At 47.4% G+C, this 26,905-nt stretch overlaps 3 protein-coding genes across 13 annotated transcripts in view; 2 read left to right on the top strand and 1 right to left on the bottom strand.

Annotated features, from left to right (window-relative positions):
• Positions 1 to 3,939, top strand: part of LOC148403206 (uncharacterized) — a 7,849-nt gene extending 3,910 nt beyond the window's left edge. For 3 of the 4 annotated variants that reach the window (XM_088384491.1, XM_088384510.1, XM_088384499.1), the window contains 7 exons: positions 1 to 1,658; positions 1,689 to 1,957; positions 2,088 to 2,193; positions 2,319 to 2,446; positions 2,590 to 2,686; positions 2,774 to 2,953; positions 3,038 to 3,939. The exon at positions 1 to 1,658 is cut by the window's left edge and continues 1,419 nt beyond it. In XM_088384491.1, coding sequence (XP_088240617.1) covers positions 1 to 1,658; positions 1,689 to 1,957; positions 2,088 to 2,193; positions 2,319 to 2,446; positions 2,590 to 2,686; positions 2,774 to 2,953; positions 3,038 to 3,288 — 2,689 coding nt within the window. In that variant the 3' untranslated portion in view covers positions 3,289 to 3,939. The remainder of the gene's footprint in view (positions 1,659 to 1,688; positions 1,958 to 2,087; positions 2,194 to 2,318; positions 2,447 to 2,589; positions 2,687 to 2,773; positions 2,954 to 3,037) is intronic. The other variant, XM_088384519.1, reaches the window with a different exon arrangement.
• Positions 3,940 to 6,488: 2,549 nt separating this feature from the next.
• On the bottom strand, positions 6,489 to 22,785 carry mllt3 (MLLT3 super elongation complex subunit). 2 transcript variants are annotated; one of them, XM_088364134.1, is made up of 13 exons: positions 22,700 to 22,785; positions 19,955 to 20,135; positions 14,439 to 14,521; positions 14,222 to 14,365; positions 13,937 to 13,975; positions 13,051 to 13,173; positions 11,537 to 12,091; positions 9,557 to 9,626; positions 8,524 to 8,662; positions 8,335 to 8,431; positions 8,064 to 8,132; positions 7,922 to 7,993; positions 6,489 to 7,606 (listed from the first exon to the last, which is right to left on the bottom strand). In XM_088364134.1, the coding sequence occupies exons 2-13, from the start codon at positions 20,049 to 20,051 to the stop codon at positions 7,475 to 7,477; spliced, it is 1,620 nt and encodes a 539-aa protein (XP_088220260.1). In that variant the 5' UTR covers positions 20,052 to 20,135; positions 22,700 to 22,785; the 3' UTR covers positions 6,489 to 7,474. The 2 variants fall into 2 exon arrangements, with proteins under 2 accessions (XP_088220260.1, XP_088220176.1); XM_088364050.1 differs by lacking the exon at positions 22,700 to 22,785 and adding an exon at positions 20,829 to 21,387.
• Positions 21,543 to 26,905, top strand: part of focad (focadhesin) — a 16,941-nt gene continuing 11,578 nt past the window's right edge. For 5 of the 7 annotated variants that reach the window (XR_015854667.1, XR_015854640.1, XM_088363678.1 and 2 more), the window contains exons 1-11: positions 21,583 to 21,628; positions 22,279 to 22,371; positions 23,231 to 23,289; positions 23,912 to 23,986; positions 24,070 to 24,224; positions 24,287 to 24,385; positions 25,529 to 25,630; positions 25,701 to 25,905; positions 26,015 to 26,224; positions 26,303 to 26,390; positions 26,669 to 26,865. Coding sequence is in view for 5 of the 7 variants with exons in the window: in XM_088363678.1 (XP_088219804.1) it covers positions 21,598 to 21,628; positions 22,279 to 22,371; positions 23,231 to 23,289; positions 23,912 to 23,986; positions 24,070 to 24,224; positions 24,287 to 24,385; positions 25,529 to 25,630; positions 25,701 to 25,905; positions 26,015 to 26,224; positions 26,303 to 26,390; positions 26,669 to 26,865 (1,314 nt within the window). In the remaining 2 variants the exon portion in view is untranslated. Of the gene's footprint in view, positions 21,629 to 22,278; positions 22,372 to 23,230; positions 23,290 to 23,911; positions 23,987 to 24,069; positions 24,225 to 24,286; positions 24,386 to 25,528; positions 25,631 to 25,700; positions 25,906 to 26,014; positions 26,225 to 26,302; positions 26,391 to 26,668; positions 26,866 to 26,905 lie in introns of all 7 variants that reach the window. The other 2 variants (XM_088363929.1, XM_088363851.1) reach the window with 1 other exon arrangement.

Below are 26,905 nucleotides of genomic sequence, written 5' to 3'. Positions count from 1 at the left end.
GGAGGCCGGTCAGGAGGCATTGGCAGAGCTGAAGGCAGGTCAGGAGGCCGGTCAGGAGGCATTGGCAGAGCTGAAGGCAGAGCTGAAGGAAGGTCAGAAGGAAGGTCAGACGGCGTTGGCAGAGCTGAAGGCAGGTCAGACGGAAGTGGCACAGCTGAAGGTGGGTCAGGAGGCCGGTCAGGAGGCATTGGCACAGCTGAAGCTGGGTCAGGAGGCTGGTCAGACGGCCTTGGCAGAGCTGAAGGCAGGTCAGGAGGCTGGTCAGACAGCATTGGCAGAGCTGAAGGCAGGTCAGACGGCCTTGGCAGAGCTGAAGGCGGGTCAGGAGGCAGGTCAGGAGGCATTGGTAGAGCTGAAGGCGGGTCAGGAGGCCGGTCAAGAGGCATTGACAGAGTTGAAGGCAGAGCTGAAGGAAGGTCAGATGGCCTTGGCAGAGCTGAAGGCAGAGCTGAAGGCAGGTCAGACGTCCTTGGCAGAGCTGAAGGCAGGTCAGACGGCCTTGGCAGAGCTGAAGGCGGGTCAGGAGGCCGGTCAGACCACATTGGCAGAGCTGAAGGCGGGTCAGGAGGCAGGTCAGGAGGCATTGGCAGAGCTGAAGGCAGAGCTGAAGGAAGGTCAGACGGCCTTGGCAGAGCTGAAGGCAGAGCTGAAGGCAGGTCAGACGTCCTTGGCAGAGCTGAAGGCAGGTCAGATGGCATTGGGAGAGCTGAAGGCGGGTCAGGAGGCCGGTCAGGAGGCATTGGCAGAGCTGAAGGCAGGTCAGGAGGCCGGTCAGGAGGCATTGGCAGAGCTGAAGGCAGAGCTGAAGGAAGGTCAGAAGGAAGGTCAGACGGCGTTGGCAGAGCTGAAGGCAGGTCAGACGGAAGTGGCACAGCTGAAGGTGGGTCAGGAGGCCGGTCAGGAGGCATTGGCACAGCTGAAGCTGGGTCAGGAGGCTGGTCAGACGGCCTTGGCAGAGCTGAAGGCAGGTCAGGAGGCTGGTCAGACAGCATTGGCAGAGCTGAAGGCAGGTCAGACGGCCTTGGCAGAGCTGAAGGCGGGTCAGGAGGCAGGTCAGGAGGCATTGGTAGAGCTGAAGGCGGGTCAGGAGGCCGGTCAAGAGGCATTGACAGAGTTGAAGGCAGAGCTGAAGGAAGGTCAGATGGCCTTGGCAGAGCTGAAGGCAGAGCTGAAGGCAGGTCAGACGTCCTTGGCAGAGCTGAAGGCAGGTCAGACGGCCTTGGCAGAGCTGAAGGCGGGTCAGGAGGCCGGTCAGACCACATTGGCAGAGCTGAAGGCGGGTCAGGAGGCAGGTCAGGAGGCATTGGCAGAGCTGAAGGCAGAGCTGAAGGAAGGTCAGACGGCCTTGGCAGAGCTGAAGGCAGAGCTGAAGGCAGGTCAGACGTCCTTGGCAGAGCTGAAGGCAGGTCAGATGGCATTGGGAGAGCTGAAGGCGGGTCAGGAGGCCGGTCAGGAGGCATTGGCAGAGCTGAAGGCAGGTCAGGAGGCCGGTCAGGAGGCATTGGCAGAGCTGAAGGCAGAGCTGAAGGAAGGTCAGAAGGAAGGTCAGACGGCGTTGGCAGAGCTGAAGGCAGGTCAGACGGAAGTGGCACAGCTGAAGGTGGGTCAGGAGGCCGGTCAGGAGGCATTGGCACAGCTGAAGCTGGGTCAGGAGGCTGGTCAGACGGCATTGGCAGAGCTGAAGGCAGGTCAGACGGCCTTGGCAGAGCTGAAGGCAGGTCAGGAGGCTGGTCGGACGGCCTTGGCAGAGCTGAAGGCAGGTCAGACGGCCTTGGCAGAGCTGAAGGCGGGTCAGGAGGCCGGTCAGGAGGCATTGGCAGAGCTGAAGGCAGGTCAGACGGCCTTGGCAGAGCTGAAGGCAGGTCAGGAGGCTGGTCAGACGGCATTGCGCAGCAACAAAGGCCTTCTGAATCAGATACTGAAAGACCTGGAGACGGACTACAAGAGCATGTCTCAGGTGAGGTGGACCTTTCAGGACTTAACGTCACTCCCTCCTCTTCCACACAAACTAAGTATTGTTGAAGGATGCAAACCAAGTGTCCCAGTTGGAGATCTCATTTCAGTTCTTTCAAACGCTTGGTGCGCAGGAGCTGTCACTAGAGAAGAAGGAGTTACACGACGTCAGTGTGGCTTTGTCCAGCCTGCGGCAGAAGGTGGTGGATCAGCCCACACTTCACAGGGAACTACTCCAAGGTAGCTCGCGAGCGAGCGTGTCCAGTTGGTTTAAAGCGGGCGTCTCTTTTGCGCTCTCACGTGTTTGTTTGTTTGTTTGTTTGTTTGTTTGTTTGTTTGTTTGTTTGTTTGTTTTTTTGCTTCAGGTCTCATGCCCAGAGACTGCAGTGACATCAAGGGGGCGGGAAAGTCAACTGGAGTCTATCTGCTCTTTAGCGGGTCCAACAGCTTCAAGGCTTACTGCAACATGTGGCAGGACGGGGGAGGCTGGACCGTAAGTGCTTGCAAACAAACACCCCAGAGGTCCCCTCGTGAAGCCTTCCCCAATAAAGTTGGCACTTTTCTTCAACGCTGAACGTCCAGTTGGCCAGTCATGCTCGTTTGCTTCGCTGATGGTGTGCGTGTGTGCGTTTGCAGGTGATCCAGAGGAGAAGGGACGGCACAGTCAACTTCTTTCGGGGTTGGAACGACTACCGCGAGGGCTTCGGAGACCTCACCGGAGAGCACTGGCTCGGTCTGAAACCAAGACATCCTTCTTGTCACGCCTTTGTGGTTCGCGAGACGTGACGTTGCCGCCGCCGCCGCCTTTGCGTGTTGGCAGGCCTGCGGAACATCCACGCTCTGACGGCCTCGGGCGCTTACCAGTTGCGGATCGACTTCACCGCATCCGACGGCCGCAAGTACTACGCTCGCTACGACGACTTCTCGGTGGGCCGGAACTCGCGGGACCCCGAGAACGACGGCTACCCGCTGCTTGTGAGCGGCTACTCTGGAGACACAGGTAGCGCCTCCCGCCGGGGGTGAGGGGGGGGGGCACACCTGCGCCCCCTGCGCGTGCTCAAAAGCGAGTTTGTGTGCTTTGCAGAGGATCGATTGTCCGGCCATTCTGGGATGAAGTTCAGCACCAAGGACCGCGACCAAGACACCTCTGCCGGCAATTGCGCCAATTATTTAAAGGGCGGTTGGTGGTACGAACAGTGCCTCTGGTCCAACCTGAACGGGCTGTACAAGGCAACCGGCACCTGCGACGGTACCAATGCAGTCTGGCATTATTTGGGGGGACCAAAGTACCCCTGCCTGAGTTTCGTGGAGATGAAGATCCGGCCCAGAAAGTGAGCCCGGGAACGGCATCCCCGTGGGACCACATGGGTGCTGCCCGACGTCACCCATTTGCGCAGTTCCTAAAAAGGATGAATTATTAAAGGGCAGTTTGGCGCTGTTGTAGTTGCAAATGTCACCAGCAAACAGTGCCAAATTTAGACTGACGTGACATAGTGAAAACGTCGTTCGATTAGTCGAAGTTATTGACTCGGGAAACACGACCTGTTTTGAATGACACGCGCGCGCACACACACACACACACACACACACACACACACACACACACACACACACACACACTCACTCTTGGATCATTTTAGGATGTTTTGCTTTGCTCATAACCATTGTTTCGTTAGGTGGCGTTGAATATTGAGTTAGGTTTCATTTTCTTCCTTTTTGCGTCGTTTCACTTGAATATTTTCAAACATGGTTTATTGCTGTTGATGTCACCGGGTTGGATGGATGGATGGATGGATGGATGGATGGATGGATGGATGGATGGATGGATGGATGGATGGATGGATGGATGGATGGATGGATGATCAACATGTATTCAATATGGATGTTTTATTCATACATGAATGTATTCTCACGTGAGTAAGGACTGTTAAAGTAATCATCGTGTAGTTATGTTGTGTGGAATATTGAATTAAAAGTGTTTCAGGAGCTAAGTTTCATTTTCTTTTCTTTTTTGGAACCAAAATTTGGATTCTGGGAACGAGGCCAACTGCTTAATGACTCCACCCATTCCAGCAATTTATTTACACCCTCAGTCTCCTTTTTGTCCCCTCCTTTACGAAGGTTGAGTTTTACAATCCAAAGAGGTTTGCGCCGGCATCATTTTCGCTTGAATGGCAAATGGCGAGTGGAATTGTCGTCGTTTGTACAAACAGTTGAGATGTCTCGCAAACTTTCTCTTGATAATCCTTTGATTTGATGATTGATTGTTTTTTTTTTTTTTTTTCACGTATATTTTACGATGTGGAGCGTGGTTCTTCTATACTCAATAATGAAAGCTTAAAATTTCCCTAACACAGTCATACTTTGAGCCGTTCAGTTGTCAGTGAAAACAGACATACCATCGGAATGAGTCAGACCTGGTCAGAAGTAGTTACCTTAAAGTCAGCTTGTGCGCTCGTGTCAATGAACTCATCCTCGCGACGGTTTCAATCAAGACAGCTTAACCCAACCGAGAGTTACCAAATTGCGCCTTAGGGCAGGGGTGTCAAAGTCATTTTTTTTGGCGGGCCGCATTGTAATCATAGGTTCTTTCGGCAGGGCCATGATGGCTGTCGACCCAAATCAATGTATGAGCACCTCATATTACTGTATATACAGTAAAAGCTACAAAACAAACTGACTAACTCATTTTCAAATCAGACGAGTAAAAGCTGGTGAAGACATCATTAAAAGTGAAGACAATTTGCAATTCTAGCAATGCCACACGAATTTGAAGCACAATTTGTTTTCGCTTTCACAGAAAATGATGTGGTGGGTCGTATCTGGCCCCCGGCCAGGCCTTGAGTTTGACACCTGTGCCTTAGGGAGAGAGAGCCGCTGGCTGTAAAAAGGACGCCGATGTATGTAGGTGTCAGACCTACGTGTGTCATGACTAGAATTGCAAATGATCTTCAATTTTAATCATATTTTTTCTTTTCTTTTAAATATTTGACGAGTTTTAACTCGTCTGATTTGAAAACGAGTTTTTCGTCCTTCACACACACAATGGATACAATGACAGGCGACCTTACTCAGCGGGCCTCTCATCTCTGCCAGGGGATGAGATGTGAAGATCCACTTTCGGGTCCTTGCTCGGGCTTTGTCATTCCCCTTCATCTCATCTCCTTTCCTGTCGCACTTTGGCATTGTCAGCTTGTGTGTGTGTGTGTGTGCGTGCGCGTGCGTGCGTGTACTCACACCATCAGGGTGGGCTGGCAGGGGTCACGGTTTGCCAGGTCGCCTGGAACTGTCTGTCAAGAGGAACAAAGCAGACTGCTAAACGGCCTGAAATCAAAGATCATGTTCAAGATTGGAACGCTGCTTTCTATTTTTTTTTTCTTCATGTGAGCCTCATGAAATCTATTTTTGTTTTTGTCAATGACATAACTACTTGATTTGACTTTGGCTAGGCTAATTTGTGTTCCACCCAGAATTCCACAGTGGGAGCAGACAGGGTTCCAAAAGCATATGATGATGGCCTCTTTGCTTTTTTTTTTTTTTTTTTGTAGCTCTTTGTAAGTATGAGGGACAATGGTGGACGGGGCGCTTTGGTGGTCTTGGTTCGCCATGGTGAACACGAATGTAAACAATTCAAATTCTTTCAATTCTTTCTCAAACTACGCTCCTGAAACACTGCTTAGTATGAAAAGACTGAAAAAAGTAAGAAAAATGGCACTCTATAATATTGTATTTTATAGACGCTGCAGTCGTTACACAATTGAATAGGCGGAAGATGAATGATTAACTTATTGAAGGGGCCTTCTGCTTGCTTGCTTCGACCACCAGGAGGCAGTATTAAAAAAAAAAAGATATAGCTGTATGTATAATGCGGAGTTTCCGTTTGGCGGTTTTGTTCATTCTTGGCCTTTTTTGTTCTCATCAGACCAAAAGTGATTTTTGGTAGATTTCAAGAATTTGCCCAGACTTATATAGAGGGCAGATTGCTCTCGCGTACATCACAGGCGATACTTGCCAGAAATTCCTGCGGCTCCTTCAGTGTTGCCGTTGGCCTCTCGGCAGTCTTCCAAACCAATTTTGGAGACGTCCAACTCTTGGTAATGCCACTTTTCCTCCACTTGTTGATGACTAGATGGGCTGTGAAATGCAACAGTGGCAGCTGCGTGCAGACTTACAACATTTCACGTGCGCTTGACTTTGATTGGTTCGCTAATTGTGGAAGTTTTACATTACGCAAACACCTGACATTTCAACTCGGGTGTTGAGATCTAAGAGTGAGCAAGTGAAAAGGCCGGCCCATTTCTAGTGCTTCTACTGGGCCACAAATGCACGAAAGAAAACAACTTCACGTTTATGTTTCTTCGCAAAGTTTTCTCAGCTGGAGTGTTTTGTCAGCCTCGGTGCTAACTTGGCAGGTTCACCATTTCAAAGACAACCCCGGCCCCGGCCTCGGCCCCCCCCCCACGCTGTCAGAAGGCCGACTTGCTGATTGGATCGCCGTGGAGACAGTTTGGAGCTAAAAACAATAATTGCCCGTGTCACGTGTGCACCAATCCAGAACATTTATTGGCTGTCCTCAAAATACACAAGACACCAGAAGAAGGCCCCAGAAGTGTTTGCGCCATCCCATGACAAAAGGGAAAAGAACAAAAAAAGCTCATTTGTCCTTCTGTGCTGCTGAGCTTTGAGGCCACAGCCGCCGGTCAAAGAGAAATAAATAACATTGTCATCACACATTTCTGCCAACAGCGATTCTGCCTCATAATATGGAAGCGGGACTTTGGACCCCCAACAGGTGGGCTGCCACTTACTTGATTGCTTGTTGACGTGCTTTTCCATCATTTTGTGGATTTGGTCTTGACGCACAGGAAGTCGGTGGGAATTGTGCTTTGGGGTGAAATATTCAGTCGTGGAAAAGACAGTTGGTCGTCCCTCGCTAGCCTATTTTTCTTGACGTTGGCTCGTTGGGCCGCCTGGTGGAAAACGTGTGGCGTGTTTTGTCGCCGGATTGCAAACAATTGCGAAACGCCTGCTGCTGCCAAGTGCTTGACCAAAAGTCCTATTCTTTGCTGAGCCATTTGCGACTCACTCACTCACTCACTCACTCACTCACTCACTCACTCACTCACTCACTCACTCACTCACTCACTCACTCACTCACTCACTCACTCACTCACTCACTCACTCACTCACTCACTCACTCACTCACTCACTCACTCACTCACTCACTCACTCACTCACTCACTCACACGCACGCTCACGCACACACGCAAATTGAAATTCAATAAATAAGACATGAGAGCGTTGTAAGGCAATGTTGACCAGGCGTTTCCAAACGCGTGGCAACAAACAGCACGCAAACATTCATTAAGAGCAAAACTTTTTCCAGGGAGCGAAGCAACGCTTTCAAGGCTTTGCGGGTGATGAGAGCTTCTGTTTTCAATTTTTCTTGCATTGCGTCCTATTTCAATCCCAAAGAAAAAAAAATCCAATTGCACGGAGAGCAATGCAGCTTGCCGGCGGCTCAGAAGAGTCCGGACGTTTCTAGGTAACTCTGCAGCTTCCTTACGGTACTTCTGTCCAAGGAGCACAGGTCAAAGTCAAAAGTGGTGTTTGTGATGTGGAAGTGGCCCGTCTCTTCGATGAGGTTGACAATCTGGAAAAGCAGAGGCCAGGGACACTGAGAACGTCCGGGTCAAACTCAAGGCCTGGGGTCCAAGTACGGCACCACCGCATCATTTTATGTGGACCGCAAAGACAAATGGTGCATTGACTTCATGTTTCCATACTAAAATAAGAAATTGTATTTACTTTTAAAAGAGGAGCTATTGCTAGCAATTTTGATTAGCATTCATCTTTTTCAAATATTTGAACGGTTTTCATCAGTCTCTCATTTCAAAAGTAGTTATTCTACACAAAATTCATTTAAAAAGGAAAGACTTTGAAATGGGAAATACGTGTGTTTTTTTACCTGTTGGAGGATGTGACCCTCCCTGAGGGTCATCAGCCTTTTGTGCAGTTCCACCAGCTCGTCCAGGTAAGCCTGCAAAAGCCGTTGCCGGATCGGACAATGACGACGACGACGACAACAAGTAGGGCCAAAAGATTGGTACCTTGTCACAATCGAGACTTTGGTTCTTGTTCTTCTTGCTTTGCTGGCTGGGACTCTTCACTTCCAGCATCTGATGAGGGGAGAACAAGTGAGCAAAGTCACAACATTTTTTTGAACGGCCCACCCGCTAGCACAAAGTCAGCCACCAGGGGGCAGTAAAAGACTTGCACAGCGAATAAGGCAGTGGACTGTCACAGAGGACAAAGAATCTATGCCTGCGAGTATTCCTATCGGCACTTGAGAGCTTTTTGAACCGTGCTAAAAAATCACACCTGGTTACTTGTCGTTTTTAATAAGGCCGGGACATCGTTCCGTGAAGGCGGCGAGGGGGTGGAACCGTCGCTCTCGCTGCCGTCACCCAAACTGACCCTGCGGGTTATTTTGTGTGTTTTGTTTGACGTCGTCAAGACATTTTCATCTGTTTGGAGGCTTGAGCTCAAAAGGGACTTTAGTGAGTTAACCGGCGCTGGTGGTGTGAGATGTGCATGTGCGCCGGCCGCTCGGCGTCCGAATCCAAGTCCAGGTCGTCGTCCTCCTCGGAATTATCGCCGTGGTCGTCTGAATGCGGGTCCTGCGTCACTGACTGCAGCGGGCCGAGTACTGGAGGAAGGAACACAAAATGGCGCACGCACAAGGGGAAGATTTTAAAATCAGAGACGGACACAAAAAGTCGTGCGGCCCAGTGGTGATTCACGCGTGACTTTTAAGCAGTTGGACTCATTCACACCTGAGGACAATTTATTCTTTGGCCCGACTGGTAGGGATCTTCTTCTTCTTTTTTTTTAGGTCAATTCCAATATTTGTCCGACAAAACTCCCATAAACGATTCATTGGAAGATTGATTACAAAACTATGTATTTTTGGGGTGTAACACTTGCAACCATAATCGTCAATATTATTACATTACTATGAATTGTATTTATATCATCTATATATCATATATTTATTTATATCATCCCCCGGGATGAGCTGGATGAAGTGGCTGGGGAGAGGGAGGTCTGGGAGTCCCTTCTGAAGCCGCTGCCCCCGCGACCCGACCCCGGATAAGCGGAAGATGGATGGATGGATGGATGGATGGATGGATGGATGGATGGATGGATGGATTATATTATACTAAACTACATTATATTTTTATACAAAATTACATTATATTTATTTGGATTATTTTAGTATATTTTTGGCAAGGATTGTTTCACTGCCATTAATTTTGTCTCATATTTTGAACAGTTCATTTCAGTCGATTAATGGAGCCCTATTCGAGTCATCCATGAATGCGATTTCCTGCTCCAAGCGAAGCCGACTGGCGCTACTCCTTGCCTGCCGTGGGAGCCCGTTTGCTACCTGTGTGGGTGGCGCCAGGAATAGCCAGCCTTTTCCAATCCAAAGCAAAACAATTCGCTTCACACTCGGCGTTGCTTTCCAACATGGATGCAAACCTCATCGTTGGTGGCGGCTGCAAATATTCATGAGAAAAAATAAAACTATATTCCTTACCTTGGCGTTTGTGCTGTGTGGGCGCAAAGCACGAACTGGAGCTGGAACTGGCTGGACTGGGCTGTTCCGACTAACAGAGAGGCGGAAAAGCAAAAACAGAGCAAAGTTTAAAACAGCGACTCGCATTTCATTTCACTGCAGGAAGTTAAAAGTCAAGAGGAGGGAAAAGTGGCCATGAAAATACGGCAAAACGGCCTGGCGATTGCTCAAGAGAGCGCCGAGCACAAAAGGACGGCCAGCTGCTCTCCTGCTTGATGGGCCGGGCCGGGCCGGGCCAGGCCAGGCCAGGCCAGGCCAGGCCAGGCCAGGCCAGGCCAGGCCAGGCCAGGCCAGGCCAGGCCAGGCCAGGCCAGGCCAGGCCAGGCCAGGCCAAGCCAAGCCAGGGTGGCGCGGATGCAACGCCACAAATCTGCCGTGCCGCTTCCAGGCCTTTGTGGTGCCTCAAAGACGTTGATTTTTTAGTCACAGGTTGAGGGCACTTTAGGGGCGCTAAAAAGCTGTTTCGAATCCAATAATCCAATTGCAATGTATTTTTCTCAATGTTGCAATTGAATGGTTAAAAAATTATTTACAATTTTATTTAATGATTTTATCATCTAATTTGATGAATTTATGATCTTATTTAAATGATTACAGTGGGCAACAGGAATTTTTGATTCATTTTTAAGTGTCCCTAATATTTTGACACCTTTTTTTGTTTTGTTTTTAGATATTTTCATTTTTACGTTTGAACTATACGAGGTCGCGCTATATAGATTTTACCATGTGTTGTGAATTATAACTACGATCCTTCCGAACGAAATTCCACCTGTTGCCGAACCGAACCTCACTCATAAACATGATTACATATATTATTACGAAACCCCAACAGAGGAAAAACACAAGAGCTAATTTGGAAGGAGCGCGTGGAATTCTTGAAGTTTACTTGTATCCCAGATTTGAAATTTGATTAAAAAAAAAAGAAAAAAAAAAGTGCTGACCACTACTACTCAATGTTTTGGTCTCATAGGAAGCCGTTGTTTTTTTTTTACCCCCCAAATTGCAGCCTTTGCATTCTACTGCATTGGGACGTCGACTCCAAGTGGATGAATGTCTCAGGCCTCCTCTCGAGCGTTCCCGAATAATTCCCTAATCCACGTTTCCCCTTGGTGCGCACCGACCGTCTCTGGCCCAGTGAGCAGCGGGAAGCCAAAAGATCAAACGGCTGGTCACATGACAAACCAGCCGGCGCTTTTGGCGGCCACCGGTCTGAAACGAATCAAACACCTGGCATTTGTCACCCCTGTCCACATGGCCTTTTTAGAGGCCGCAAAACAAAGAGCTTGATGTGGAAGTGGAGGAATGCGAGCCAAGCGCTGCTGTTCTGGTGCTAATCGCCATTGTGCTCAGGTGTCGTAAAACCATAAATCTTTTTATCCCAATTTGTGCAAAGCAGGCAAGCGTCGGAATCTTCTCTTGACAAAAAAAAAAAAAAAAAAAAAGCAAAGATCGGTATCATAGTTGCGTTTCCTGTTTGGCTTTCCTCGCCCCCTCCCCTTCTTGTTTTATTGGTGCCTACCCTTTACGGCGCAGACCCCCTGGAGCCAGCAGAGCGCCGCCATAAAAGCAGATTTCCTCCCCGTTTGACTTTATAGCGCTGCAAGGGCAACAAATCCTGCCCCAACCCCGACCGGAGGAGAAGACAACAATGTCTTTTGTTGCTCTTCAGTGAAATTGCTCCAACGCACACAAAAGGCCATATTAATGCGCCCTTGCAATACTTTGGGCCTTGACTTGAGACTTGTTCATTTGTTGGGACTTTAATTGGATTCATTTTTAGCTTAGTTGTTTCACTATATGGCGTGTTTGTCTTTTAAGACAAAATATTTGGTGATAAACTACAATTGTCCAATGAACATTTGAACTTTCCTACGGTCTTACGGATGAATGACGAGCCCAAAATAAATGTGGGCTTTTCCAACAGTCGTCCGTCCTACTTACGTCCGATTTGTTGGAGTCCACGTCGGAGTCGTTGGAGTCCACCACTTCCCGGAATGGCGGAAGCGCCGAGACCTTGCGCTGCTGCGTGGCTTCGTCGCCCTCTGGATGCGATTTGGCGCTTTGCATCTGCGGCCGGTCCTTCAGTACTTTCTTTTCACGACGTTGCCCGTCGGACCCAGACAAATGGGCAAATCCCCTTTTGCGTTTTTTGCTGCGCCAATTGTCCCCGTCCGGGGCGGCCGCTCGCTTGCCAGCCCCGTGGTTGGACGCCTCGCTCCGATGAGACGAAGACTTGGGCTCCTTGAATCCCATTTTGGGGTTGCCATTTCGAAGCGGCTGGTTCTCTTTGGGTTTTCTGGAAGGTTCGTTCGGGGCTCTGCTGGACTCCCAGCATGAGTCCCTGAAGGCACTTTTGGTCTCTTTGGAGTCTTTTGCTGGTTTGTCTTTGTGGTCCTTGGAGGGCTTGTGGAGTTTGGAGAAGCTGCTGCAGTTGGTGCCGGTACCGGTACCGGTGCTGGTGGTGAGAAGGGGCGGGCCGCTTCCTTTGGAGCCCTTCTGTTGGATGCAAGAATTAGCAGACTTGCATTAGCCCGTTTCTAGCGAGTCACCATATGGGCCAATGTGCCTTGAGTTACCATGACGACCAAGGCGATTGATTCATCACTGTAACAATGAAGTTCATTAGTCAGGATGATTTTTAGTGGAATTAAACATTGAGTCAACAAGTGTGTCGGCGCTACAATAAATCTTTTCGCCCGACATTACCAAAGGCAAGTTGCCGATTTATACGCTACAGCCGAGCCATGAGATAATTTTTTTCATATTAAATTGCTCCACATGGAAAATTATCTTTTTAAGGCCGTATTGGATATTAGCATATTACCAATTGGCTGATTAATTGAAAAAAAAAAAAAAAAAAGAAAAAAAGATGATACAATTTTTTAATAAAATATTTCTTATATTGTAATGTGCTGATGTGTACAAACAGACAAACAATTGATTGAACATCCAATTTTATATTGGCAGAGGAATTTAGAAGATCTTTTCCCAAGAGGAAGCCATATTCTTCATATTATCGGTAAAGAACAATCTTCCTTTGTTACTTGGATGGAAACTTACTTGTGGTGAATAAATGAGGGGATGGAAAAGTACCAGAATGAACCGCGACACACGCGTGCACGCCTTCAAGCGGAGCGGACGACCACTTCGAGGAAATGGATTGATCCTAACGACGGGGCCTCACCTCAGGCCCTCTTGTCAATATTTCAGCCGCGCAATAAAGCCATTAAAAGAGTCTCGACGACGGGGTGCGTTCCAACTCCCCGACACTTACAAAGACTGCATTTGTTGTTGTTTTCTTTTTTTTTGTCTATCGGCCAGTGACCCGGCTGCCGACCTTCAGCCGAGACAAAGCTGCCGGCAATCTCCGTCACAGCAGTAAAGCCGTTGCCCTCCCGCGGCCAAACATAAAATGGCTGTAAGCTAGCTGTGGCGTACGCGGACGCGCGACTGACCTTGGGGGGCCCGTGGGAGCTTTTGCTCTTCCTTGGGTCGGAGAACGTGGAGACCAAGGAGCTGCTGGGAAGCTTCGTGTGCGGCCCCAACAAGGATGTGGAGCCCTCCTGCATCACCATCACCTACAGGAAGATGAGCAGCAGTTAGCTCGTCTCGTGCTAACTCGGCGTGCTAACTCATTATTGCGTTTTGGCAAATTGCTTCATTTTAGTTTGGTTTTTTTGTTAGTTGTTGTTTTGTTTTTTTTCAAATAAAAAAAACAATAAAGTGAAGTATTGTGTCATGCAAGTACAAAAATAAATGACTTTTTTTAAACGCCTTGTGCTAACCCAGCGTGCTAAGTCGTTACTGCAGCAAACGTTTTGGAAAAATATTTCAGTTTTTTTTATTAGTTGTTTTTTCTTTAAATATGAAAACAAAAAAGTGAAGCATTGTGTGATACAAGTACAAAAATAAGTGACTATTCTTTAACGCCTGAACTTCCTGCAGTATTCAGCAATATTGCAATAAAGACATTGAGAATGAATCCCGAACGCTTGAGGAAACCAATTTAGAGATTTCCTTCGTTTTTTTTGAACGATTTCTACTTTGGATTGAAGTCAAACTAAATGGGTTAGAAAAAACTATTAGGCTTTAATCGGAATTTTTTTTATATGAAATGTAATATAAAATGTAATCATAAATCATCTAATACATTTTTTTTTCTATTTATTTCTTTATTTTACAAGTCAGCACATCACGATATAAGACAAAGATAATAACGTTCAAAAAAAATGGTACTACATCTCACTATCATTTTTTTTTTCAATGATCGTAAATACTCTTGAGGAAGCATCGACAACGATTAAAAGCGGAAGACCGACAACTATTCATATACAATCTTACTTTTGAATCCTCCGAGGTGCGTTTGTGCGGGTCCCGTTGCTGTTCACAGAGAAGACAAGAGAACATGTTAACATCATCCTCATGATAGACTCGTTTCAAATTGGCAGCGGTGACACCCAGCGGGAATGCGGGTTTCCCTTTGAAGGCGTGCGGCCAAAGTAAACACAAAGCACTTAGCTCAGGTCGTAAAAAGCCGCAGACGACACGGGTCTTCTGTGGGGCCGGCACGCAAAATGGCCGCCGCTACACGGAAGCGACAACCAGGGCGTGGGCACGCACACCTACCCCTCCGGCTCGCAGGAGCTTTCGTCGAAATTCTTCCGTGGGATTGTTGAAGGTGAGCTTCTCGCAGCGAAGGTGATTGACGGGCGGGTGGCCCTCCAGGTGGAGGAAGAGGTCGTAGTCGAAGCGGACTTTCTTCGGCTCTTCCTGCGGTCGAGCGTGCAGATTGGGAGTTCATTTGAGGAGGAAAAATCGAGCGCTCGAGTGGTGTGTCGCGTACCTTATTCCTGAAATAAACTTCAATGGGCAAGATGAAGCCGGCGTATCCCGACTCCTCCACTTTGTATGGTGGATCTTTGCAAACTACAAAAAAAAGGCAAAAGGTCGTTGAAACGCACACACACACACACACACACACACACACACAGTCCACAAAGCCATTTCCTCACCGGGGCGAATTACCGGAAAGCCTATTTCCCAAATTGTGCCAGACAGAACCAGCTGGAAAAGCTTCAAAATAGCACCTCGCCAGTAATGGTGTGATGTGAAGCCCCCCCCACACACACCTAGTTCCCCCCATGGACTTTTAAGACAAACAACACTTGAGCTCAGGTGCACTTGGCTCAGAGGAGCATGTTTGTCAGCTTGCCTTCCCAGTGGACCTGAACCCAGCGTACGGAGGGAGGCCCACTCTTGTTGCCATCAATCGACGCGCTCCTCATTTTGAAGCCCACCCCACCCCAAAATAATTGATGGCTGGACAAACCGAGGTCAACCTCCCCGCCGCAGCCCAACATCGCTGAGCAAATATTATGGGTTGGACTTAATTGTGTGTGTGTGTGTGTGTGTGTGGGGGGGGGGGTCACGTTCAATGTCATACTGCTAAAAGAACCCCATTCAATGTGTTGAGGAAGCGGTGGCCACACTCTGGATGACTTTAGATTCAACACTGCTCTGACCATGAAAAATATACAATGGGGGCCTTCTGTCTTGGACATTCTGTTACTACAATAAAATACGACTTTGGAGTCCGAATGCGTCGCAGTCGCTAATCCCTAACCTACGCTAAAGCGGTAGCGAGTCATAATCATATAAACAGTATTTGCATAAGTAAATTAAACTATGAATGTGCAATCAGTAGCACAGGAGTTGAGCGTGCCTTCTTGTGACCTGTGAGACGACGTTTTGTTGCTAATGCTAAGCTATGCTAATGTCATAAAGAGATGAAAATATGAGTGTGCTTTTTTGGTGATTTGTGACTATGTACTCTTACGCTGGACTGTTGGCTATGATTAAGTCAATTCCTAACTACAGGAAACATTTACAGAACACTTCTAGAACAAAGAACTGTGGAACAATTAGTCCAGCTGGAAGTGAGCGTGCCTTCCTGCGACAAGTAACCACGATTTACGCCGTGCTAGGTTATCGCTAAGCTACGCTAAGGAAACGGTGTAGTCAGTAAGAGTAAATAATGATCTGAAAAATACTCCTAGTCCAAGAATACATTTGGAAAAACAGTCAGTACAGAGCTAGCTTAGCGTGCCTTCTTCTGCTTCTTGTCGTAGGTTTTCGCTAACCTATGCCAACCATGTGAAACAATTGTAGGAAAAACTTATAAGTCATTAAAAAAAAATCAGTAAGTACGACGGTAATGATTCTTGATAGCTCGGAGGGTGAATTGTCAGAAAACCAGGGATCCGCTATATCAGGGGTTTTTGTCGCAAGCAGCATCGAAGTCATAGTTTCCTTCGGAGGGCCATTGTAACCGTCAACACCTTTTATTACCCACAGTATAGGCTGCGCAAAAAACTGGAGACTAAAACTCTTCAAATATTTTTTAATGACGAAAGGTAACAAAAATGTATTGTGTGTTTCTTTAAAAGTGAAGACAATTTATAATTTTAGTATTGACATATGAAGTCGATGCATAATTTGTCTTCAGGGGCCACATAAAATGATGTGGCGGGCCGCATCTGGCCCCGGGCCTTGGGTTTGGCATCTATGCACTATACAGGACTGTCTCAGAAAATTTGATTATTGTGATAAAGTTCTTTATTTTCTGTAATGGAATTAAAAAAAAACAAAAATGTCACACATTCTGGATTCATTACAAATCAAATGAAATATTGCAAGCCTTTTCTTATTGCTGATATTGCTGATTATGGCTTACAGCTTAAGGAAACTCAAATATCCTATCTCAAAATATCAGAATATTTCCTCGGACCAAGTAGAAAAAAAAGAAAGATTCATAACAGCAAAACAAAATCAAACATTTGAAAATGTCCATTGACGCACTCAATCCTTTTGCGCGGATTACTGCATCGATGCGGCGTGGCATGGAGGCAACCAGCCTGTGGCATTGCTGAGGTGTTATGGATGCCCAGGATGCTTCGATCGCGGCCTTTAGCTCATTTGCATTGTTGGGCCTGGTGTCTTTCAGCTTCTCCTTCACAATACCCCACACATTCTCTATGGGGTTCAGGTCAGGGGAATTGGCAGGCCAATCGAGGACAGTAATGCCAACTTGGATTTTGCTCCTCTCCAGCCTTTTCTTCAGACTCTGGCGCCTTGACTTCCAAACAAAACACAAAACTTGCTTTCGTCTGAAAAGAGGACTTTGGACCACTCCGCCCGCAACTGTGCAGTGCTTTGTTTCCATATTAAAAGAATAAAAGGCTTGCAATATTTCAGTTGATTCGTAATGAATCCAGAATGTATGACATTTTTGGTTTTTCAATTGTGTTACAGAAAATGAAGAACTTTATCACAATATTCTAATCTTCTGAGACAGTCCTGCAGTCAGTCCGACGTTGTTGCTGCTCATCCCAAGTCCAAGGTTCGCAAGAAAAAAAATCACACAATGTAAATATGTCAAGGAAGGAGTATATCTGCCGTCGTTGTTGTTGTTGCGATAAAGCCAATAAAAATGTCAGGGGCAGTCGAGTTGAGCAGTCACAAAGCGACCAGTGACCCGGAAGAGAAAATTAGCGCTCGTAGCATTTCTTCACTATCAAGTCTTGATGCCAATCACAGAACAATGCTAGTCACTCTGTATTTGGCCTTTCTCCACAGACTGCCTGCTAATGAGGCCAGCTCGGACGTTGGGCTCAAGGGGGTGGGGCGAAAAGAAGGACCCCTCCGTTTGCCCACTCAAATGCAAGCTAATCCCGACAGCGCCGATCATTTCGAGGGTGGCCGTCCGATAAATCATCCCAAAGGTGCTCTATTGGGGACATGGCTGGCGAATTCCAGATGTCTTCCGTTTGATGGACTTCCGGACAATTTTCTTAATTTTTCTCCATCAAGTTCCATGACTGGAGGTGCCCCGACGACGGCGGGTGGTGATTAGCGAGACGGCACGCTCGAACGAGCCCAGTGTTTTAAAAACAACCTGACGCTCTGTTAGCTTAACAGCCCCGGCTGACCCGTATGACCTCGCGCTAATCAGCTAACGGCGGGACCGGACAACGCCAACGGAGGTCGAGATTAATCGGGCGAGATTAAACAGCCGGGGCACATCCGAGTTTGCCTTGTCGGTTGAGTTGCTCGGAAGACGCGCGGCGGGTGGCCGGTCCGGTCGAGTCGAGCGTTTGAAAAGCGGCGGCGGCGGCTATCGGCGGAATTGCATGACGACCCGACTCTAAACAATCGGGTGACCTTTGAGCAGCTACAGTCGATTTCCAATGTTTGACTTTGAACTTGAGGAATGGGCTGACTTCCAAAACGACTTGAAACGGTCCCCGAACGATATTAGGGCAAGTCGAATCATCTTTTGGGGGACCCAATCGTTTGATGGCAAAAAGGACGACACAAAGCCCGCTCGTGTCGTTCGAGGCGGACGTGGGGAGGGACAGGATTTACGGCTCAGTTCCTGCTCTTGGGTGCTGGTGGTGGTGGCGGCTGCCCCCAATTCCCCCCCCCCCCCCACGGGCCTTTCATGCTCTCGGTCCGTAACTTTCATTGCTTGGGTTCTCTTTGTATTGGACTTCTTGCCTGAGAGTTTCTTTCTTTTTTTTCGTGTGTGTAGACAGCAGTGGTGCGAGAAGACACATTTTCGCTGCTCAAGTAGATTTTGGTAGCTTCTATTTGACTGACCACGTTGCCTACATTTGAATGATGTCTGCACTTTCGACAACTTCCGGTCTCAATCAAGACTTGTTACAGCTTGTTTTTTTGTCCACACTTAGCACGTCAAAAAGATGGACATGGAGAAAGGTTAAGTATAAATAAAAGATGATGCCACCAAGAATTTGCTGTTCAATCAAATTGTGACATTTCTAAATTCTGCTTTTTGCTTTTTTTTTTTTTTAAACACTCCAAACCAGAAATGCAATCATTTGCTGCCTCGTCAATTTGAAATAATGTTTCGTTTTGAATTAAGCGATGGAAATTCCAAACTTTTGATCTGATTCGTGTTTTACTCGTCAAAATAATCGGCACGTCAAAAGATGATTCAAATCATCGTTGGTTGTAGCTCTTGAAGCTAGCCGAGTATTTGTACTGTTTTTTTCTACATTTGGAAGACAGATCAAGAGGAACGCTTCCAAATATAAAACGCACACACACACACACACACGCACAAAAAAAGAGCAGATTGGTGAAGCTGCAACTCATTTGGATCTGGCCGACGAGCATCTTGTGTACTTGCGCTCGCCGCAACTAATGCCGCCAGCGCAGCGACGGAGGCTAGCGAAACGTTCGGTGCCAGCGCTCGGCAGAGGCCCGAAGACAGCCAGGGGGCGAACATGTTGGACCAATCATGACGCCATCTCGCTGTCTGCGTGCGTGCGTGCGTGCGTGCGTGTGTGTGTGTGTATAGTGTAGTGAGTCCAAGTTGGCCAACAGAAGGCCTTTCTTCCAGGAATGGCGATAGTTCGCCGTTTGCGCCGGCCATGGAGTCATTTTCAAAACTGGCCTGCTAGCTTTCAACGTACGGGTTGTCCCTCCGTCTTCCTCTTTTGAGCTGAGGGCATTAGGTCCAAGCTGTGGCGCCGAGGGGAGGGGGTAGGGGGGACAATACAAAAAAAAAAAAAAAAAAAAAAACGCACTGGGTCTTCCTTGGCTCCATGTGTGGAGGAGGCATTGCCAATGGCTGTTCCCATGGAAACACCAGAGAACGGTTTGAGCTCATAATGAAGCAGCGGCATTTTTTTTTTTTGGGTCATTCTCAACGCATAAAAAGTGAAAGCCGGCATGGAGGAAGCGTCTGTTTAGACTCCGGCGCGGTGCTCGCCGGCTCGTAAACGCCGTCTCGGATCTCAACAAAAGACTTTGAATGGGGCCGGCAAGTGTGCCAGGCGGGCCGGGAGATTCCACTGCACCTCTAAATCTCTTCAGAATGGGATTAGCGCTACGCTTGAAGCCTCACACCGCTGGCAGAAATGAATTCTTCTTGAATGAGTGTGAAAGATCAACCCAGTGCGTAATTATCGTTATTAATATCTGGGGATGATTGTCAATAAATAGAAGAAATTTGGTATTTTATTTGTGAAAATGCCATTCAACAAGGGTTTTGGGACAGTGCGTTGGGACGCTGACGGAAAGAAATTACGTTACCGTCAAAGTCAATAAAGGTTACATCGATAGTCTGGCGTTGGCTGGATTGTTTGACACGATCCCGAGTTTACTTGAGAAGGCATGGGATGCGTTGGGAAGCTTTTCTTCACAGTTTACCAACACGGCCCAGCATCGAGTGCACAACTTATTCGTCTTATCACAGTAGGGGGTTCAAGTTGAGAGATTTACAGTGAGCGGCAAACATCGGCAACACAAAGTATGAAAAGGAGCAGAGCTCACCTCTTTTTGGCTTGGGGAAACTCTCGTGCAAATGAAAGACAACTTTCTCCACAAAGTGCTGAATGTTGCTGTGTTCCGGTCCTCGGACGAACACCATCCAGTCGTGGGTGAAGCCTTCCACCGTGGGTTTCCTTCGGAATTGGGCGCGGTGGCCGAGTTCGAGTTTCACCTGAACGGCACCCTGGCATTTGAGATTGGGAGGTTGATTTATCATCCCTGTGTAAATCACGACTTCTTCGTCGCAAGGGTTTAAACATTTGCTCGAGTGCCTTGTTTGTTTAAATCTCCACTGACTTTAGAAACACTCACCTTCACTGAAAGCCACATCAGTGATGGGTTACTAACAAGTTGTAAACATTCCAAAGAGTGAATTTCCACGCTAGTAACATATCACGGCAACATTTCCTCCATTTCTAAACAACAGATACGGTGTTCGGATTGAGCAGGTGTCCCTAATAAAGTGGCCGGCACACCAGACGAATATTTGACTTGAGCACAAGAGTACATTCAAATCACTGACAAGTCTGTACAGTGAAAAACTCTACACTGAGAAATAACATTGAAATATAATAAAGGGGAGGAACGAGGACTATCCAATACAGTTGCAGCATTTTGTATATGAATTGTGACTATCACGGAATACAACTTGATCATTAAATGCATTTAGATTTCAGGGCAAAATGTTTTAGTATACTTTAAAGCCCCTTTAAAAAAGAAAAAAGAAGGATAGCGGTACGTCCAGGCTAAAGCTAGCGTGCAGGTCAAATCCTTTTGATGGAGTGCAAAGCACCGACTCCTCGGGTGTGACATTCCCAGCCACTGCCTTCATTGAGATGGGCGAACCAGCATCGAGCCCTCTGAAATGGCTACTCACCGAGTTGGCCATTCCTGAGGCCCCGCGTTACTGCGTTTTCATGGAGACGGAGTTGGGAAAGCAAGTGCAGGTAAGTCCAAGTGGCGTGTGGCGGCGGACATTGTCGCCACTCTCTGCGTGTTCGGCTCCAAGTCACATTCAAGACTTTCCAAGACTCGCCGGCAGTCAAGACAGCAGGTATCAAGACAAAAGGTCCGGTACAGATTTTCAAAATAAAGTCATAGGCGGACCCTTACCCTTACTTTGCATGCATTGAGCATGAGTTATTTGATAGTGAGAGGAAAAAATCTTAAAAACGCACAGGTTATATTTTCCTGCGTATAATAAATCGTTGGTTGCCATACGATATATAGAAAAAATAAAACTGTCTACGTTTTTGTTTTGAATGCAATAGTGCATTCGTCTACCCGTGGTTTTATTGCTCAATCCCGCCACCTTGTTGACAGAGCGACAAAGCGCATGCGCGGCCCAATGTTTGAGGGAGCACGAGGGGAATAACCAATGGGAGAACAGAAGGCAAGCGCATCACGCTGCCTTCAAGCCCATTGGGAAAACTGGTAACTCGCCGCGTTCTTGTTTTTTCTACGTAAATTAAATTATTATGTACAATCAACTCAAGCTCTAATATATGAATCTTTAAATATCTATTTGGCATTTCTGATATCCATTCAATAGCATCTACGTTAGCTTTAGCTGGGACCATATATATATATTTATATATATATATTTTTTTGAAATCCCAATAAGTTTGGCCCTCGGTCATTGCCGTATGTCCACGCTCTGCCGAACCCGTACAAGAGGTAAAGTTTATAAAAAGGTCCAAGTAAAAAGTCTAATTTGGCTTTCAATGAAACGCTAACATCACTCAATTTACATACTTGATGCACAATAGCTATTATACTGCACGACTTGACGGGCCGATTTGGATCGCGTCGCTCTCTGGTGTTTATGGGTTGCTATTATATATTAGCAGGTTAGCCTCAGAGTGGCTTATTACAATATCCGCTTTAAAAAACAAAAATAAAAGACTAATACTAAAGTCCAAACAGGTCGCAGTGTTGTGTATTATGCTAAACTGCACCCTCAATTGATTTCACGTTAGAGTTTAGTTAGCTTGAGAGAATCCTTTTTTTGTTTTTTTTTCTTTTTTAACGAGTCCATTGTTAAAACGTTTGCTTGTCAGCTTAATTTTATTCTACGCAAACGGCCAATGGCAACGGTGCGTGGCAGAACATACAGTCCAGCTGTATTCGGCACCGGTCTAGGCATGTGTTCTAGTTTCGAACAATCTCAAGTTGTTTATGCCCCTTTGTAGTTTGGAATCCCAAAACACAGACGAGAAACATAATGAGGTTATTATAACCGATTCCGGGCTGGTTTCTGTCAATGGATGTCATGGGTTGAAAATCACCTCGAGAAATTGAAGATAGGTTTTTGTTCTCAATAACAGGTTCAATAATATTGCTGTGGTGGACCATGACGTGGCACCTGAAAGGCCTCTCAGACTCCCATATCGCGTTTGGCGTGTGCATAGCAAAGCCTGGTTGGTGTCCTTTCAAAAGCTCTGTTGGCTCAACAAGTACTGCAGCATTGTCCTCCCATCTGTCGCTAATGCAGACCTTTGCAGTTGCAGGTCCATATTGTTCAGCACTATGGAAAATATGCAACCCGCTCGGAACATGTCGATCCACAAAGGCTTTTAGTCGAACTGAACATCTAAAACACCATGTTTATGAATCCTAAGCTTCGTAGATTTTCGTTTTTGAAATGACAGTACAGGAAGACATCGTCAAAATCTGTCTTGTTCTTTGTGCTGTTTTTTTTTTTTTTTTTTTTGCGAGGGTGAGCAGCAGCAGGTGCAGCGGACTTACCTGCTCATGTCGCTTGTCAAGCAGCTTGGCGATGAGGGCCGGCGTGCTGCTGTTGGACAGTAGAGCACACTGGCTTATCACATAGATAACAGTTTGGGGGGGGGGAGGGTTGGGTTGGGTTGTTTTGGGCGGGTGCTGGCTTTAGGCCTGTGGTCATGTCAAACCGTTATATCGACTTACTTTTTTTGCCAAAACAGCAAACATTTTCAGCCTCGAATTCCTCTACCGGTGAGAGTCAAGTCGAGTCTGGTGAGATGAGCGAACGTGGGCCCGCCATTCTGCTGACATGACAATAATGTAACCGTGATTTATGTCGTTGCTTCGGGACGGGGATCGTCTTTCAAAGGTTGTATACCTCCGAGCGCTGCCGTCTTCTGAATCTTTGTGCGAGGGCGACAGGTGGCCGCATCACTTGTCTTTCACAAGCTGACATCTGATACCTGTTTTTCATGGGAGGGCGGGGCCAATCCCCCCCCCCCCAACCGTGCTGAAAAGTATTGTGTTCCTTACTAAGTTCTGCTGCTTTCGTAGGCACGATGGAGGCCTTGAAGGTGCGCCTTGACTTCCAGAGCCCCATCATTCAAGCCCAGGTGAGTGAAGGAAGAGCAAAGGTTGGAGATTGGTGGCCTAAATATGCTTCTCAGTTTAGTTCTTGCAAACATTTTTGGTCACGCTGCAAGATCCACAACATGTCTTCAGTGTTTTCTCACACACATGATGTTTCCACCTCCAAATAGCTCAAGTTGGGTACTCCTTTTTTTTCCTGAACGTGATTTCAAGGCGAGAATAACAAGATGTTGAAGATTTTTTTTTTTAATCCATTTTTTATTTATTTATTTAATTATTTTATTTTATTTAGGATGTTGGCCAAGTTCGAAAGTGAAAAGAGCACTTTTTTTTTCTTTAAGATGTTGGCCAAGATTTTTTATTTACGGATTTATTTATTTAGTGCCAAGCAGGGAGGCAATGGGTCCCATTTTTCCAGTCTTTGGTATGACCCTGCCAGGGTTAGAACCCAGAAACTTCTAGTCTCAGGGCGGCCACTGAGCTGCCTCCAGTCCTTTTGGCTCAAATGACCATCAACAAACCACAAATTCTTTTGTAAGTTAGCATGTTTACAAATGGAACAAGGGCTCAATAAATCGTTTCCTCCACGATGTAATGATCAACATGCAACTCTAGTATGCCATTTTTTATTAATTTTTTTTGCAGGCGGTGAGAAGGCTCGTCGCTGCCGTGCTGAAAGAGAAAGGCCCGAATGGACAAATCAGCCTGTCTTGCACCCAGGTGAATATCGTGGAAGATATTTTTATTCTGATTATACTATATTTGTGCCAGCAAGTTCTCAAGCTCTGGCGGTGTCACATCAGGGCTCGGCGCTGGAGACGCTATGGGAGCGTTGCTGCGGCGAGCGCGCCGCCGTGCGCTCGGCCTGCTGCCACGCCGTCGTGCTTCTGGTGGAGCAAGGCCACGCCGACCTACGCCACGTCCTCAACGGCGTCCTCAACCTGCTGCCTTCCGCACGGTACGCCGTCTCATCCGCACTTTGCTTCCGTCGTGCCGCTTTTTGACCGGACCCGTCCTCAGGAACGCTCAGGGCTTGCTGAAAGTCGTGGCCGAGCTGCTACGGATCCAGACGGAGCGGCGAGACCCGGACGTGAGCTTCGGATGTCCTTACGGGATCAGGTCAGTGGAGGGGCTGCAACCAAGTCTCCATTTTTGATTGACTTGTCTATTTGAGATATTACGATTAATGATCTGAAATATTTAAAAAAAAGAAAATCTGAAACCAGAAAAGCGCCAAATATGTTTGACAAGGCCACAACTTCTTTTTCCCGTCCTCAAGCTGCTCACAAAAAGTCTGAATGGCTTTGTGCTTGCCTTTCTTTCTCCTCTCATCTTTTTTCAGGCGCTCGCTCACATTCTTTCCACTCCCTTTGTCCTCTTCTGTCGCCTTCCTTCCCTCAGCGCTCTCCGCATCTGTCCGCCTCCCCGGCGGGAAGATGAATATGTTTGGGCGTCTTGGGCCGCCGTCGGGGCCTCGGCCCGCCGCTCTTAAGCGGCGGCGGATTCGCGGAGGACGCACGCTGGCGGCCATTGTTAAGCCGCTGTCCTGCCAAATCTGAAAAGTCGAAATCTGGAGCCGCATCCTAAAATAGTCTTAATCCATCTGGTCCGCCCCTGCTGAGGGACGCTGCGGTGAAATCTTCATCAGAATGTCAAAGTGTTTGAGTCTTAACTCATTCAGTGCCACGAACGGTTATAGACGTCAAAGATATTAACTGGGTTGACAGTGAATGAGTTCATGGAAGCAAAGTGGTTTTTTTTTTTTTTTTTTTTGGAAATGCGTATTATGGATTTTTTTTTTCTTCCATTTTGCTGCTTCCTGAACGATTGCGAAGGGTGCGAGAGGCTGATGGATGAGAGTTGGCGGGTGGATGAGGGACGAGCGAGGAAGGTTGAAGGTGGTCACCAAGATGATTAGGAGTGCAAAGAAAAGAGAGGGGTCAGTCCGTCTGGGTCGCTGAACTTCCTTTTGTGTGGATTGATGGGACCCAGGATGAGTTGAGTGGGCCCGCAAGGTGTGGGTGTGGGGGAGTGACACTCGTGACCTCACCTTGGATTTGACTGCCAGTGTTTAGTCTGGACTTGATGGATGTGGAAGTGGTGATTTTTTTCTTTTTTTTTATCACATGAAAATTTCTGGATGTAACATTGCAACATTGTATGAAAAAAATGTAATTATAAATCCACTGAAAGGAGAGATGATGATTTCAGTATAGTTTTGCCTTTTAAAAAGCTTCTGTTATGTCCTGTCCTTTTCCATAGGAGTGATCCTCACCCATTCATTACAGCTTTGGAGAACCGCCCGGACTGCTGGACCGCCATTCTCGCCGAGATCCATGACTTTGTCCAGCAGGCTGTTGACAGGCAAGCGCAACATAAATTTCCCCAGTATGAAATCTTGTTGACGGCGCCGACGTGGTCTCTGATGACGCAGAAACGAGCCCGCCTACGTGGCCATGCTGGTCCCCTTTCTACGCTACCTCTACTGCCAACCCGAGAGGCGGACCGAGCACGGCTTCCTTCGCCAGGGTCTTCTGCGGACACTGCTCCCCGCAGGTGGGCTCGGCACGCGGGACGAGAGTTCGCCGCCGTCCGACAGCCTTCTCAGGTGCTTCTGCCGGCTGGTGCCGCACATGCCGGTGAGTCGGGGCGACGTGCGGCTGACGGTTCTGGAAGCTTTAGGTGATGTCAGAGGTCCAAGAAAGCCGGCTTCAAGTATTCAAGGCTGGAAAATTGCTGTCACGGCAGGTGGACGATGTGGAGGCGCTGCTGGAGCTGCAGTGGCTGATCAGCGCTTTGCTTCCCGCCTTGTCGGAGAAGCGTGAAGACGCCTGGACGAGCCAGAGAGTGCGTCTCCTGCTCCAGTTGCTCTGCGCCTGTCAGAGCTGCCTCAGCTTCGGCGGAGACTGTCGACCGCTCGTGGGCTTGATGACGGAGATCATCCCGACGTGTGGACAGGTCGGCCGCCGGCACGACTTGTCATCGTGTGCGTGATGTGACTCCGACGACAAATCGTAATGCTGCGTTTGTTTGTAGAAGCTGCCTTTGGATGAGATGCTCATGGCTGTTGCTTTGCTCCTGTTTGAGGCCCCCGCAGCGCAACAGAGCAGCCTGCTCAGTCTTGGTAAAAATCTGTAAAAAAAAAAATATATATATATTATTTTTATTTATTTATTTTATGGAGATATAAAATTTTAAAAAGTCTTTAAATGTATCCATATATAATATATATGTTTTTTGCTCATTTCTACTTTATATATTTCAGGATTTATTTTTATAGATTTTTTTTCTTTTATATGTGTATAAAAAAGAAAATTCGATAAAAATAAATCCTTTAATGTGATATACACCCACACACAGACATTTTTTGCTCATTTCCATAACCTTCTGTCCACTTTCAAGCACTAACTTTAGCTCCCGAGCACACCACCGAGCCCTCCCACTGGTTGAGTCCGGTCCTGGTTCTCCCCGTGCTGCAGCTCCTGTCCTGCTCAGATGTCACCGAGCCGCTCGCCGAGCGCCACACGCACGACCTCAACCAGAAGCTGTCTCAGAGCGTGCTACGCAGCGTCACCAGGCAAACCGCTCAACTCCAACAGGTAACTTGGACCGTAACATAATTATGAGTGGGGGAAATCT

Source organism: Syngnathus floridae, chromosome 1 (genome assembly GCF_059516105.1).
Source record: "Syngnathus floridae isolate MCC-2025c chromosome 1, RoL_Sflo_1.0, whole genome shotgun sequence".
Classification (NCBI taxonomy): Eukaryota; Metazoa; Chordata; class Actinopteri; order Syngnathiformes; family Syngnathidae; genus Syngnathus; species Syngnathus floridae.
This window is presented reverse-complemented; position numbering and strand designations above follow the sequence as displayed.

Bases quoted from the DNA above. Each gene is read 5' to 3' on its own strand.
- mllt3 (XM_088364050.1), bottom strand. The intron at 14,522-19,954 runs GTGAGCTCTGCT...TTTTTTTTGTAG, and splicing joins TTTCCCCAAGCCAAAAAGAG to TTTGCAAAGATCCACCATAC. The intron at 7,994-8,063 runs GTACCAATCTTT...CGGCTTTTGCAG, and splicing joins AAAGTCTCGATTGTGACAAG to GCTTACCTGGACGAGCTGGT.